This window comes from Mytilus trossulus, chromosome 12, assembly GCF_036588685.1.
Source record: "Mytilus trossulus isolate FHL-02 chromosome 12, PNRI_Mtr1.1.1.hap1, whole genome shotgun sequence".
In the NCBI taxonomy this organism is placed as follows: Eukaryota; Metazoa; Mollusca; class Bivalvia; order Mytilida; family Mytilidae; genus Mytilus; species Mytilus trossulus.
This window is the reverse complement of record NC_086384.1, coordinates 51880343-51897117: the sequence shown is the minus strand read 5'-3', so window position 1 is coordinate 51897117 and position 16775 is coordinate 51880343. Positions and strand designations below refer to the sequence as shown.

Below are 16775 nucleotides of genomic sequence, written 5' to 3'. Positions count from 1 at the left end.
ACATCCGTCAACGATGTGTTTTTTAGCAGTCCAAACAATTATGACGTCTGGTATGTTTTTCTGGGACGCCTTCCTACGACTTGCCAGACGTCATAATTATTTGGACTAGAATTTCACATGAATCTCACGGAATTTTTATAATTTGTCATGAATTTATATGATATACTGTACTGTATTTTAAAAATGCATGTGAATATTTCTTGTGAAAAAAATTTCATGTGATTTTCACGGTTACGCTAATGTCCTGACGGACATTAAAATCATCGCTAATATTTCATTATTTTTTTTTATTAGTCTTTAATAAATCTTTTGAACGTTGATTTTTTTTATTTGTGCAAAACTGAAAACGGTGACAAATTAAATCCATTCCGATGCTGCATTTTGTACTGACCCATTACTGATATCCGGTTAAATTCTTTTTCTTTTATGCTTGCTCTCTTGTACACCAGTTAAGGCTGTCCCGGATGTAGAGGCCATTTCTACGAACTCTTGCTTCCTGAATCAAAAGATTTGAGTATTATCTCCACAAAATGGTTTGCATAAATGTTTATACTGTTATAGATCGAAAATATAATATTTATACTCCATATGTTTCAATCAGTATTTACTTCTAGCAAAATTTGAGTGACATTTAAGCGAAGTTTCTCAAAAGAGGGCGGATTACCCAATATCGTTCAATGTGTTTCAGATTCAGAATATCAGAACATATATACATTGTGCATGCTTGAAACAGTTGATTGTACTATAAATAAACATTGTTGTGTAATAAATGTTTGGCCAAATACAACTTTATTGGCGATTGTAACAAGACATGTACAATATCTCAAAGTTCATTTAATAACAAATGGACTAAAATGGTTGTTTACACTTGCCGTCTTCCCCATGAACCCTATTAGAGAGTCTGCAACACTTGATACTAGATTGCTATTCATCTGCCATTACTGGACATCACAAAACCAAAGGATCTGGAATAATTTAACATCATAACTGAAAATAGTCCAAATAATAATTCATCAACGTCATATTACCGAAGCCACCTTTTTGGGTTGGATATTGCTCTCAACTGTGAGACCCAATTTCACCATTCATTGCCATTCAATTTTGATTGAATGAAGGCTATAAATTTTCTGTATTTTCAAATTCTTACCTTTTATGTGTTTGTGCAAATTTAGTCAAATAATTCTCTTTCTTAATGATAAAAAAGTTACATCTAAGGTGGATGATTTTCTTCTGTTTTATTTAAAACGTTTGAAACTGATTTTTAAGAAGAGTATTAAATGAATTTTTGCACCATACTCTGAAAAGTTTGACAGACTCAATTTCTGAAACCTTTGTTTATATTATCCAGAAATTCAGGTATGTAAAAATTTACGGAATATAGTGCAAAAATGTATTTTATACTCAATTGGAGTATCTGCGGGAAAAATTGACTCAAGAGTTTTATTAAAGCAGAAAATTCCCTCTTAATTTCAACTTAAATATGAGTTCAGCGTTATGTAAGGTGTCGAACTAAAAAGTATAAAAGTCTTTCAAGATGTCATAATTATTTGGAAAAAAAACAAAATGTAAAACGAAAAGTGATTGTTGTATGACTCGCATAAGTAGTTCAAGAGGTGCAGATTCTCTGTTAACATGGTTTATAAACAGGTGTAAATTTCCAAAATGGTGTACATGTAAAAATGTATTTGTGACACTTGGAACTTTTTGATGTCATGCAGTATTCACTTTTCTAATACTTCTGACATTTTCTTAATCTTTTCTAAAGACTATTAATTTTGACTTGAAAATTTTGAGGAAACATCTTTGAAGTCCAGTAATGACAAATATCAAAATGTCACTCAGATTACTGCATACACACATGTACATTTTTGTACTTTTATTTTGCATTTAAGAGTATGAAACAGTGTCAAACTCAGACAAATTGTGAACATAAGCAAAAAACAGAAAAAATCCAATCATTTAAAATCAAATCCTGACCAACCAAGGCTATTTATAAGGATTGTACAAATGTATGTTAGAAATAAACTTATACTTTTTGTTGTCCTTAGTTCATCAGTTTCTGGATGAATGATTTTATTTTTCAGACAGAACAACAGTTAGACTGCGCATTGGATTTGATGAGAAGGCTTCCTCCACAACAAATAGAGAAAAACTTAACAGATTTAATAGATTTAGTGAGTAATTGAATTTCTGTATGTACAATGATGCATGTACATATAAATTATATGATATAATATACAAACATGGTCTGATCATTTAGTCAAGAACCTGGGTGATGTGTATTGATTTATCTCATGTTGCCATAAAGAGCATCTGTTATTAGAGAAAATGTGTTGGCCAGATGCATCACTGACACACTAATCATATATAAAAATTTGTAAGGGTTCTGCAGAACCCAGGTTCTTGCCTACAAACGTACTTTTGTTGTTAATCGCAGGCATAACAAAAATGAGGATATAAATTAATAAAGATATTCCTCTCGATACTATCTTTTGATTGTAAGAAGCTTCTGTCCACTGGTCCATGTTTATTAAAAATCCAAGACAGTTATGAATCTAATGAATGTCTTAAAACTTTAACTGCAGATTGTATATGTATGTAATGTTAACTGGAAGAAAAACTAAGTGCATTTATAAGTAAAATTAGAAAAAAACTAAAAAAAAATCCTTCTAGATACTAGCTTTTGATCATTAACAAGCTTCTGTCCAAGTTTGGTACATATCCAGGACAGTTTAGGAAAGTTATTAAATTTTTTAAAAACTTTAACCACAGAGTGAATGTTTCTTGACAGAAGTCCATTTATACATGTTAGTAAAATACGGGGAAAAGGTGATTTATTTTTTTTACTAAATTTACCTCTGGATACCCTCTAATATGATCATTAACAAGCTTCTGTCCAAATTTGGTAGAAATCCAGGATATTTTAAGAAAGTTATTAAAATTTTAAAAACTTAAACCCCAAAGTGCGTAATTGTGGACACAGCTGACAACAGAATGTAGGATAATTTATTTCGCTATGTCTCGCTTTTTCAACAAAAGTCGAAGATTTAACAAAAATGAGTTGTCAGAGTAACATTTATTGTTTACATGCTTAATCACCTTTTGTACTTCCATATACATGTCAGATATGTAAGTTCTGTAAACCATATAATCTTCTCAAGCCATTAATTTGTCGCAACTTTGCGAGTAGAAAAATGACGCAAAGAAAGATCATCACATCTATACTATTAAACGAGAAGACCTCATTTTTGGTGTCGCTTCTCTTCCTTCCACAATAAATCAATCATCATGCCTCTGTGTCCAATAGGTAACATGCATAGTCGCATTTGTCATCTATTCTTATGATTATTCAGATTGGGTTATTTTGGGAGAAAAACGTCAAAAAAGGAGTCCGGATATGATTCCGTCATCAGACTGACTTTTAGTCATAGATAAGACTTCCTGAAACATGCACAAATGCAACCAATCGTATGATAGATAACAAAAATGAAAAATAGATAAGCCAATCAGAGCGTTCTCCATATCATGGTGTTTAGACCGCAAGAACCACAACTATTATACCTCCTTAGAGAGGACAATTATTTTCGTCTTTACCTACATGTAAACTAAGATTATACTACTTTGATATATAGAGACTCTCTGTATTCTGTCTACTGTTTTTTTTTTTAAATGTTTACTATTTAAGGGGTCAGACCAGTTGCATTTATATTAAAAAAAAAGTAAAACATGTGACACAAGTTCAACCAATCGTAGAGCGTTCTCCATATCATGGTGTTAAGATCGCAAAAATACTTCCTCAGAGAGGACAAATATTTTTCGCGTTTATCTACATGTAAACTACGATTATAATACTTTAATATATAGAGACTCTCTGTATTCTGTCAGGGAATTTCTATGTTAGTATAGAAAGTCCCTGATTCTGTTTACTGTTTTCTTTGAAATGTTTATTATTTAAGGGGTCATACCACTTGCATATATATTAAAATAAATAAAACATGCTCAACTTCATCTAAAACTACCTCGACCAAAAACTTTTACCTGAAGTGGGACAGACGGTCGGACGACCGAACAAACGAAAACGAACGCACGGATGCACAGACTAGAAAACATAATGCCCATAATTGGGGCATAACAATTTATTGTTAAAAGGGAAAATAGTGATTTGGCAAAAATGAAAGTAAGGTAGAGATTAGAGGGAGGCAGGACCTTTTTCTGGATTGGGTATTTTTAAGCTCGGGATTTGGGGATTGATCATTACTAGATCCGGGAATATATTTTTCGATTTCGGGATATTAATTTCTTTAAATTCTGCATCTCGGGATTTCATGGTTTTAAGTCCGGGATTTCGGGATCAGGACCCTACCGATCGACAACCCCTCAAATTAGCCTTAGTCGGTATTCGTCATTTATACATGATTCAAATCCTACCATTGGCATGTTAATAAGGCTCTCCAAAAAAAAGTACTGATGGATTGTCATAGAAGCATATTTTTAAGACTAATAAGGGTATATATATATAAGCAGTTACATTTATTTCATGTTTGAAACGGTGCAAATTATTAATTTGATTTGACTTTTACTAAATGAAGCATTGTTGCAAAGGAGAAGAATTGTGGTCGTATGCCAGAAACACGAATATAATTGAATTTAATAGAAAGGAAACAAATATCAGACTTTGGAAAAAGGGAGATACCTTTTATGTAATTCTCCATACATAATATCTTTTACAAAAAATCATCCTACAACATTTCACAAGCTGTATATGCCCGCGATTTCGCGGGTGTGTTCTAGTATATGTAAAACTTGGAACTTTCCTTATGTACATGTAACTACATCATACAATTACAAATCTGAAAACAGTGATTTATTAAAAAGTGGCAAAATGAGCTGGTACGGATATTTTCTAGATTGTATGCTCATGTATAGATGATTTTATTTGCCATACTTGCAGGTGCCAAATTTATGTGAAGATTTATTATCATCAGTAGACCAACCATTAAAGATATCTCGAGATAAAAATGTAGGAAAAGATTTTCTATTGTGTGATTATAATAGAGATGGCGATTCGTACAGGTAAGAAAAAAGTCCCTTACAGAAATAATAACTTATTCTAAAATGAGGAGGGTTTGTTAAAAAACTCTCTTACAGTAAAATTATAACTGATTCTAAAATGAGGAGGGTGGATTAAAAAAATCCCTTACAGTATTAAAAATTAAAATTGATTCTAAACAATGCTAAAATAAGGATATAATTTTATATAATACACATGTAACACTTGCACATTTCAGTGGCAGATCCAGGAATTTTCATAAGTGGGGGCCCACTAACTGACCTAAGAGGGGGCCCGCTTCAGTCACGCTTCAGTGATTCCCTATATAAGCAACCAAATTTTTTCCCAAAAAGGGGGGGCCCAGGCCCCCTCTAAATTTACCTCTGCATTTAAGCTATTGACAGCACTGTTATATTGTAAAGTATATATATGATTGTCAGCAATTTTGCATATATATCTGATTGCCAAAAAATATGAAAATGATATTGTCCTCTTTCACAGGTAACACCTGTTTTATCTAAGTATGTAAATAAGTTGGTATGAATGCCAATGACACACCTACCAAACAAAGACCAATGGATGCAGACAAATAAATGTATGTCATTGTACAGCCTTCAACTTTTGAGAAAAAATTATGCTGCATCTGATTGGACAAGAATGGATACATACATTTATTCTTGTACATCCTGAAAATCTTCTGTATTTCATGATATTTACCCTTACACATCAAAGATGATCTGATTGGACAAGAATGTATACTATACAATTACTGTCTTTTGGTGAGGTAAATATGTAGTTTTATTGACTTTTTAAAAACTGATATTCACTGAGGCCAACGGCCGAAGTGAAAATCAGTTTTTCAAAAGTCAATTAAACCACATATTTACCGAAACAAAAGACAGTAATTGTTTTATTCCATATTCCGAGAGAAATATATGTAATGGCAATTATTTACCAAAACCAATTGTACATCAAACGTTTTTATCACCAAAATTATGAGCGTAAAAGCATGCGACGTTTTGCACGGTGAATATCCTTTTCCGCAGGTGAATATGCTTATTTATTCAAAGTCCCATTCATATAGAAAACCTACTAAAATTTTATCAATATGGAATAAATAAATTTATTAACTTGAACATCCTGAAAATCTTCCGATTTCATGGTATTTACCCTTACATATATATCAAAGATGATCTGATTGGACAAGAATGGATACATAAATTTATTTTCTTGAACATCCTGAAAATCTTCCGTATTCATGGTATTTACCCTTACATATCAAACATGATCAATAGCCTTTTAAATTGTATAATTGACTATTTTCAGATCACCATGGAGCAACACCTATTTCCCTCCTTTAGATGATGGTGCCATGCCTTCAGAGCGACTCAGAAAACTAGAACAAGAAGCCAATAGATCATTTGATCAATACAGAGAAATGTAGGTGTCACTAAAAATGAATTACAATAACTGTGTCTCATTGGGAAGCTATTTACAATATTATAAATCCCTATGCTTAAGTAGATATAGGAAGATGTGGTATAAGTAGATGGGATATGAGTACAAATGAGACAACACTCCATCCAAGTCACAATTTGTAAAAGTAAACCGTTATTGGTCAGTCTTCAACACAGAGCCTTGGCTCACAGCAAACAGCAAGCTATAAAGGGCCCCAAAAATTACTAGTGTAAAACAATTTAAAAAACTGGAAAACCAACTGTGTAATCTATTTAAAAAGCAAGAAACTTTTATGAACCACATCAATAAACGACAACCACTGAACATCAGGTTCCTAACTCAGGACAGGTGCAAACAATTGCAGGAGGTTTAATTCCAGGATTTGTAATCTTTAATTACAACATGGCGCGTCAATTATCAAATGAGGATTAACATTAACATTAATCTTCATTGACAGGTCAAATGATTCAGGTACACCAGTAGAGATAAAAGATCTATTTGATACAACTATCTGAATGGCTATTATCCTGAAATGGCAATTAACTAATATAACATTTTTTGTCCTTTCTTTAGAAATCCAAATAAATAAATGCACACTAAAATTTCTGAATTTACAGTAATCATTTTTTTGACTAAACAAATGTGTTTCCAATTTAGTTTGTTGACACATGGGACATTTAAATGACAATGTTAAGTTCAATTGAATGGTCATAATGGCAAAATCCTTATAGCTGTTGTTTACGCCTGTAGTGTATATTTGAAAAGTTCTGCATTTTTAATTTTAGGTATTTTGAAGGAGGTGTCTCATCTGTATATTTATGGGATTTAGACCATGGCTTTGCTGGTGTTATATTAATCAAGAAAGCTGGTGACGGGTCAAAGAAAATTAAAGGCTGTTGGGATTCTATACATGTGATAGAAGTACAGGTATATGTTGATATTAAAGGGGCACTTGCTATGAGATATCATTAATAAAAGTGAAATAGTGAAGTTAAAATTAACTTTTAGCAGCCATTTTGGTTCATTTTTTTTTTTTTAATAAAACCCACTATAGTTTCATTTAAATGTGCATGAGGTCTAAGTATATGAAGACACAATATTAAGTGAAAATTAGTGTTAAATTTGAAGCAAAGAAGATTAAAAAATTATAATAAACATAAAATGTTAAATAACAAAAATACTGAACTCTTGAGTTTAATCCAAAACAGAGAGTCAGTAATCAAAAAGCAAAATCAAAAGCTCAAACACATCCAACGAAGGGATAACTTCAACACATTTGATTGATATTTAAATTTCAAAAAGAGGTATAAATAAAGGCAGATAACTCTATCAATACGTGTATTTATTATTTATTGAAAGCTTTATTATTTACAGGAGAAATCTAGTGGAAAAAGTGCTCACTACAAATTGACATCAACAGTTATGTTGTGGTTACAAACATCCAAGGACGGATCAGGAATCATGAATCTAGGAGGTAGTTTGACCCGACAAGGGGAACAAGATAATACTGTTAGCGAAAGTGCTCCTCATATTGTTAACATTGGTAGAATGGTTGAGGTAAGGTATATTGGTTGTAATAAAAATACTTCTCGGTTAAAAAATTCTTACTCCTTTCATATAGCTCTTTAACGGTTTAAGTTCTTTATATCCTTGAATTTCAAATATTTTGTTTTGAGCAGCTTTGTTTAGGTTTTGTAAAGCTTTCATCTACAAAGCCTGATTTTAATACAACCACAAAAATTATAAAAAAAAAGTTGTATATTGGTATCACGTCGTCCTTGTCAGCGTCATCCGAAGACGGATGATTTCCAGATAACAACTTTAGCAAAAGTATATAGAAATCAATAACATAATTAACACAAGGTTTATAACCATTAAAGGAAGGTTGTAATTGATTTTGGGGGTTTAGATCGCAACAGTTGAGGAATCAGCGGCAAAAAAAGGGCACAAATAAGCATTTTCTTGGTTTTTTGCACAATATCTTTAGTATAAGTGAATAGAAATCTATGAAATTCAAACACAAGGTTTATGACCACAAAAGGAAGGTTGGGATTGTTTTTGGGAGTTTTGGTCCAACTGTTTAGGAATTGGGGACAAAAAGGTCCAAATTAAACTTTTGTTTGAATTCATCAAAAAGTGAATTATTGGGGTTCTTTGATATGCCAAATCTAACCTTATTATAAGATTCTTAATTTTTGGTCCCATTTTCAAATTGGTCTATATTAAGGTCCACAGGGGTCCAAAATTAAACTTAGTTTGATTTTTACAAAAATTGAATTCTTGGGGTTCTTTGATATGCTGAATCTAATCATATATTTAGATTGGGATATTGGTCTATAATAGGTTATGCTAATTTTTTTTTCGATATCTTCGACTATATTTATACTGTGTTAGAAACCTATACTGTGTCAACTATTTAATCACAATCCAAATTCAGAGCTGTATCAAGCTTGAATGTTGAACTGTTCATGGTTCATCCTGTGCTGTCGTATCTAGCTGTGCCATGCAGAGCATCTGGTAATTTTTTGGATATAATTACATCAAAGTAACATGAAAGTGATATAGTGAAATAAAAATCTGCTTTTAGCAGGCTGTTATGTGCAATTTTGTCAAAATAAGCTTTTCAACCTATAATATTATATCAAACAGACCTAGAAAATTCCAGCTGCACATTGTAGCTATCTATTTAAATTTATGTTTTTATCAGGTCATATAACAGTCAACAGTCTTTGAAGGTCATCTTGATGGTTAATAAGATGGGTCTAAACTCAAATATACAATATGCTGATCCATATTATTGAAACCATGTATTGTTATTTGTTTATTTAAGACGTTTTTGTTATTTGGATATATGTTATAGTATGTTATAAATCAAATTAAAGAATTTGAGGCAAAATGTTGAATATGAATTCGACTGCTTATGCCCACATGAAGGGGGGAGTAGAATTCACTTAACAAAGAATGTAGATATGTAAAAATATACAACTAAAAAAACAAGCAAACAACACTTACAGTTAACTCCTACTGTTTCAGTATCTGTCAATTTAAACTCTCAATAAGAAAGGAAGCCATTGTTTGAAGATTTTGCTGATGTCTGTTTGTTTTACTTTTCAGGAGATGGAGAACAAAATAAGGATGACATTGAATGAGATTTATTTTGGTAAAACACAGGACATTGTCAACGGTTTAAGGTCATTTAATTCACTAGAAGACGAATTGAGCCAAAAAGCTGTCATTAGCAATTTGAAAGATGTATTAAATAAAAGGGGAGAGAAGCAGTGATGATACATACAATTATTAGCGCAGACAATTTTTATGGGCACCAGATGGTGCAACAAACTGTATTAAAAGGAAATGGTGCAAAATTGTTTTTTTGCTTCATTAATTTGCAAAGTTTTTGATATTGAAAAAAAAATAAAATTGGAAATTGGTGAAGAAAGAGAACCCAACAGGCAGTTTAAAAGTTATTGATTATGTTGAGGGAAAAATATGTGGAAAAATAATATATATTATACGAATTTGTAGCAAAGAAATAGGTTAAGGATATTAATCATGGTAGCATTTGGTTGCTCTTATTATAGAAGCATGTGTTATTATTTATGAATAAAAAGACTTAAGCATTTTCAGGGATTGACAATTTTTCAAAATCCACTTTCCAAAAGGACAGCATTGACATTTGCTAGCTTGCCTTGTAATGATATGGCTTAGCCTAACACTTTTTACACAAAAAAAACATAAAAAAATCATTTGCCTATGGGAAAATTAAAATGTGCTTTCACTTTTTACTGTCTCATTGTTTTCCTTGGCAACAGACATAGGTAATATTGTTTTCCTTGGCAACAGTCTATGGTAATTACAAGTCAGTAAATAGAATATTTTGTAAACATACATGATGATGGCACTTCTGCCAATTTTTTTTCATAAGTGATATTATGGAAGTTGTGACTAAAGATTTAACTTTTCGAATTAACATAAATGAACGCTTATTTATTTACAATTATCTAAATATTTTCTGGTGAAATTGTACTTGAACAGTTTAAAAATATAGATGCTGGTCATCTAGGAGGAAATAACTCTTAAGATATTGCTGTAAAAATATCTCTAATTTAAAAAGTAATTTTTATTTGAAGTTTAATAAAATTCTTCTGAAATGAAAAAAAACAACTTTTTGAATTTTTTGCTTTCTTTCAAAGAAATTATCAAGGGTTATTGAAGGTACTGGTTCAGTTTGAAGAAAACTTCTGTTTACCTTGCAACAGTTGTCTATATTGTACAAATAACAGTTCACACGAATTTATGATGTCATTTGTCTTAGTCACCTGAAAAAGGACATGATTGAAATAGTCTTTCCAAAATATTAATGTCTAAGTAAACCTGATTTTAAAACTTGTTATTGATGTTAAGTTTTACCTTCATTTGAATTATCATGACATATTTTCTGATTCTATCACAGGTTCTTAAAAATATAAATTAGCAATCATGGTTTCTTTTTCTTCATGGGGAGATTACTGCTTTCAGACTATTTGTAGAAAAGATAACTCTAAATATGACAAATTGTGTTACTGCCTTATTAAGTGATTGTTAACTAGCTACAGCATAATTAAAGTAATTAAGTATGATTTTATAATATGTATATATAATATATTTCACATTCATGATACTTGTACAAATATGAGATAACATTAAAACATGTACAAAATCATCTTGTTTTTCATTCCTACAATGGTTTGCCTTTTTCTCAAAGCATTGATCAATGGCTATTTATTTGCCTAATACCCACCTGCATATATTTCATGGATATAATAATTGAGGAGTGAAAAAAATGAACAATTGTTTCATTAGGCAGAGTCTGCATGTATGAAGGTTTGAAATATGAACTCCCTCTGGATTGAGTGAAATTATAAAGAAACAGGTTCTCACTCCTTCGAGAAAAGTTGACCGCAAATAAAATCAGCTATTTTTAGCTCACCTGGCCCAAAGGGCCAAGTGAGCTTATGCCATCACTTGGCGTCCACCGCCGTCTGTCATCGTAAACTATTTCAAGAATCTTCTCCTCTGAAACTACTGGGCCAAATACTTCCAAACTTTATATGAATGTTCCTGAAGGTATCTAGTTTATAAATTGTATCCGAAGTTTTGATCTATCAACAAACATGGTCGCCATTGCTAAAAATAGAACATGGGGTCAAATGCAGTTTTTGGCCTATAACTCAAAAACCAAAGCATTTAGAGCAAATCTGACAGGGTAAAATTGTTGATCATGTCAAGATCTATCTGCCATTAAATTTTCAGATGAATCCGACAACCCGTTGTTGGGTTACTGCCCCTGAATTGGTAATTTTAAGGAAATTTTGCTGTTTTTGGTTATAATCTTGGATATTATTATAGATAGAGATAAACTGTACACAGCAATAATGTTCAGCAAAGTAAGATCTACAAATAAGTTAACATGACGGAAATGGTCAGTTGACCCCTTTAGGAGTTATTGCCCTTTATAGGCAATTTTTAACCATTTTTCGTAAATCTTAGTAATCTTTTACAAAAATCTTCTCTGAAACTACTGGGCCAACTACTTCCAAACTTTAACTGAATGTTCCTTAGGGTATCTAGTTTGTAAATTGTATCTGAAACTTTGATCTATCAACAGACATGGTCGCCATTGCTAAAAATAGAACATAGGGGTCAAATGCAGTTTTTGGCTTATAACTCAAAAACCAAAGCATTTAGAGCAAATCTGACATGGGTAATATTGTTTATCAGGTCAAAATCTATCCGCCCTGTAATTTTCAGATAAATCAGACAACCTGTTGTAAGGTTACTGCCCCTGAATTGGTAATTTTAAGGAAATTTTGCTGTTTTTGGTTATTATCTTGAATATTATTACAGATAGAGATAAACTGTTAACAGCAATAATGTTCAGCAAAGAAAGATTTACAAATAAGTCAACATGACGAAAATGGTCAGTTGACCCCTTTAGGAGTTATTGCCCATTATAGTCAATTTTTAACCATTTTTTGTAAATCTTAGTAATCTTTTACAAAAATCTTCTCCTCTGAAACTACTGGGCCAAATACTTCCAAACTTTAACTGAATGTTCCTTAGGGTATCTAGTTTGTAAATTGTATCCAAAGTTTTGATCTTTCAACAAACATGGTTGCCATTGCTAAAAATAGAACATAGGGGTCAAATGCAGTTTTTGGCTTATAACTCAAAAACCAAAGCATTTAGAGCAAATCTGACATGGGGTAATATTGTTTATCAGGTCAAGATCTATCTGCCCTGCAATTTTCAGATGAATCAGACAACCTGTTGTTGGGTTGCTGCCCCTGAATTAATAATTTTAAGGAAATTTTTCTGTTTTTGTTTATTATCTTGAATATTATTATAGATAGAGATAAACTGTAAACAGCAATAATGTTCAGCAAAGTAAGATCTAAAATAAGTCAATTTGACCAAAATTGTCAATTGACCCCTTAAGGAGTTATTGCCCTTTAATTCACAATTTATTCATCATGTTGACTTACTTTAAAAAATCTTCTCCTTTGAAACTGCTGTATCAATTTCAGCCAAACTTAGGCTAAATGAGTTTCAGAGTATCTAGTATAAATTTTATATTTTATTTCCTTGTATGTCAAGAAACATAGCTCCTATGGCTAAAATAGAACATAGGAGAAAATGATTATTTTTTTGGCTTTTGAGGAAAATAGGACGATCCAAAGAACATTTAAATAAATTGAAAAGCCAAAACAATCATTGATGAGAGATATGACCAAAAGAATTAAGGTGAGCGATTCAGGCTCTTGAGAGCCTCTTGTTTCTATATTTCTTTTGGTCATATAACTCCACACATATTCAGCTATTTATAAATTCCTGTATTATCAAATTTAGTTTTGAGCACGCCTACAGAGGGTAATAAGTTTTAGTTTTGATGCACAAAGCTGGAGCAGTATAGTGTTTGTCTTGCGTGTGATGTAAATAGCAGAATGTGTGACATGGTTTTAACAATGAAGAAGTGGAAACAGTGTTAATTATTTGTATAAAGCTTCATATATGGAAGAAGATCTGAATGCTTAATACCAGGGTTATGTTACGAAGTTCTCATCTGTCAAATGTCCATTGTCCTTCACCTGATTTTCATTGTTAAGCAGCTGCTTTTCATATGAATTTCTTATCATGAGTAATATGATATTCATATTTGGTATATATGATCCTTGCAAGGTCTGCATGTCCATAAGACGAGGTTCACCTCCAACTCAATTCATGGGTCAGTCCAAGTTACATGATTAGGTCAATTTCTCAGATATCAAAAACAAGTGTTTGGTTCATTGATTTAAACTGTTGTTCAGAAACTATAAACTGTAGGTAAATTGTAATTCATAATCAGCAATCTGGTGACGAATGACGAAGAAATGAGACATAGCCATCATACAGTGTGTTTATCAACATTTTGTTTTAATCTGTTGAAAATAGTTTTATTAAATACCAATAACTTTTTTCAAACCTTCGTGTAATTTAATGAAACTTGGACAGAAGCTTTAAGATGACCACCAGACAATATACAGACCCATGTATTATTTCCTCCTTTACAAATTTTTACAACAGTAACTTTGTCAAACATAGCTGCATAAACTGTGTAGGATGGTGGCTTCAATAAAAACCATTGAGGTAAAGAAAATTGTTACGTCAAAAACTGTATTGCATAGAGTGTGCCAATCCACTACAAAATTTTAGCAAACACATATAGGCATCTCTAGTGCTCTGTTTTTTTCAAACACTCCTTTGTTTTGTAAAAGGCACAGATTCTGAGTCTTTGTTACTCTTTTGGGTAAAAACATTTTGATGGTCCCTGTTCCGGATTGATACAGAAATGAGTTCAGATTTTAAAGTTACTTTTGCATTGAAATGCATTGTTTCAAACAATACAACATATTTCATGTGTTCCAGAATGATTTATTTTCTAAAAGAATAAAAAAAATATTGTATGTAAGATTGACTTTATTAAATTATACATGACAAAAGAGCCAACTGTTTTTTTTTTTTATATTAAAATAAGACTTTTTATTTACCAAGCATGAACAGGTTATTTTAAAGTAGCGAGTCAATTCAGAAAATAAGGAATGTTTGAAATCTCTGGAGGGAACATTCCTAATTTTTTATTCAGCAATACTGGAATTAAAAAAGTATGTCGAACAGCTAATACATTATACAAATATGCTTCTATCTACTACTAGTGTCTTTGTATACCTTATGACCTACGAATTCGTCATATGTTTTATATCACCCATGGTTCGGTACTGCTTCTCGTGCAATGATTCTGAATTGTAAAGACACCAGTAGATAGTTAAAATATATGTTCTAATCCCTTATGAAAACCCTATTCATACTGACCGAGGGTATCTATTCAGAGGAGCTAACTAGTGTTTAACATTCAATATGATGAGTATATTAACGTTTTAATTGTTTGATTCTGGAATCATTCTGTGAATTTGCAATTCATTATTTATATGAGAGAACTTACACTAAAACTGAAAAATTGTCATTATCTCACATGTCTCAGGAACGCTGTTCTTGGTATGTTCTGTTTGGAACTTTTGTTTTTATGCATGCTTCAAGTATTTCATATTTTGACGTTAGAACCTTTTGATTTCATGCTCAAATCATGACTAGGATCCCAGAAATACGGACTTCGGCCACTTTTAGCTTTTTATGTTCAGGAAATTTTTACTGCTTCTTTTTTATTTGTTCTTAACCCCAGTAATAAATAACCTTAGCTGTATTTGGCCACTTTTATGAATTTGGTCCTCAAAACTCTTCAACTTCTCGTATTTTATTTGGCCTTTTTAACGTTTTTGGATTGGATCGTCACTGATGAGTCTATAATAGACAAAACGCGTGTCTAGCGTAAATACAAAATTTAATCCTGGTATCTATGATGAGTTTATATAAATGTTATCGTATCACACGACCACTGTCAGTCCTTCGGACATCAGACGCCGGACTCTTTTAATGTGTGTATTGTTATACGTTTATTTTTCTACATTTGCTATAGGTATAGGGGAGGGTTGAGATCTCATAGACATGTTTAACCCCGCCGCATGTGTGCGCCTGTCCAAAGGCAGGAGCCTCTGACCTTTGTTAGTCTTGTATCATTTTTAATATTAGTTTCTTGTTTACAATTTGGAGTTTAGTAGGGCGTTCATTATCACTGAACTAGTATATATATTTGTTTAGGGGCCATCTGGGTGCGGGAATTTCTCGCTGCATTGAAGACCTGTTGGTGACCTTCTGCTGTTGTATGTTCTATGGTCGGGTTGTTGTCTATTTGACACATTTCCCAATACCATTCTCAGTTTTATTCCGATGTCATCTCATCTGGATGGTCAATTAGTTGACGTCTAGGCCTAACCTTTGGAGCTTTTATGATTTAAGTAAATATTTTAGCATGTTATAGGTCACATGTAAGAGTTTTAATCAATTTGGTGGTCATTAAAGGTAAAGCCAACATCAGATATAAATAAGAATGATACAGATAATTTTATTTGTCAATATGGTGCCAACTAATTACAATTAAATTATACGGTTTATTCCTTGAATGCCAACATCCTTTGATCTACCGACAATTTACCTGTAAAATTATGTTGGCGTTCAAGGAATAGGTGCAAGTAGTTATTATAACAAAAATGAATGCTTATCAAAACAATCATACTAATTAAACAGATAGGTAAATACAGGTAGCTAAAACAAATTCATGTTTTCAAGTTTTTGAAAATCATGTGTTGCTGTTACTGCATTTGTACTTAAATAAATATGGATTTGCTATCTTAAAGTGAAACAAAGTCAACATGTGCATATTGTCATGAAATCCAGTTTGCTCAAATTCTCCTTGGACTTTGAAAAGCAAAGTTTATTTTTCAACACTTATATAAGTGTGTGCTGTAATATTCTCCCATATTACTTGATGGAATATCTTGAAATTTTGTATCTCATGTTAGTTTACCATGTTTTATTTTCTTTTTTTTCAGATATTTTTCTTGTTTTTAATATTTCTCCCTTTTTGTCGAGCCTGCAACAAAAGCGAGACTAAGCGATCATACATTCCGCCGTAGTTGGCAGCGACCTCTACAAATATTCTTTCTGTGGTGAAAGGTTAAAAAAATATAATAACTTTCTCACAATTTCATTGATTTCTGCCAAACCTTGTAACGTTTCCAGCTTGGAAGTTATCAAATTTACTTATAAATTAATCTGATGATTTTTAAAGTTAAAC

The 16775-nt window shown here is 31.8% G+C and overlaps 1 protein-coding gene across 1 annotated transcript; it reads left to right on the top strand.

Moving 5' to 3' along the window:
- Positions 1–411: 411 nt before the first annotated feature.
- Positions 412–11210, top strand: LOC134692802 (F-actin-capping protein subunit beta-like). Its single transcript, XM_063553355.1, has 7 exons — positions 412–533; positions 2085–2174; positions 4952–5073; positions 6377–6490; positions 7294–7435; positions 7883–8065; positions 9623–11210. The coding sequence occupies exons 1-7, from the start codon at positions 531–533 to the stop codon at positions 9788–9790; spliced, it is 822 nt and encodes a 273-aa protein (XP_063409425.1). The 5' UTR covers positions 412–530; the 3' UTR covers positions 9791–11210.
- Positions 11211–16775: the final 5565 nt, after the last annotated feature.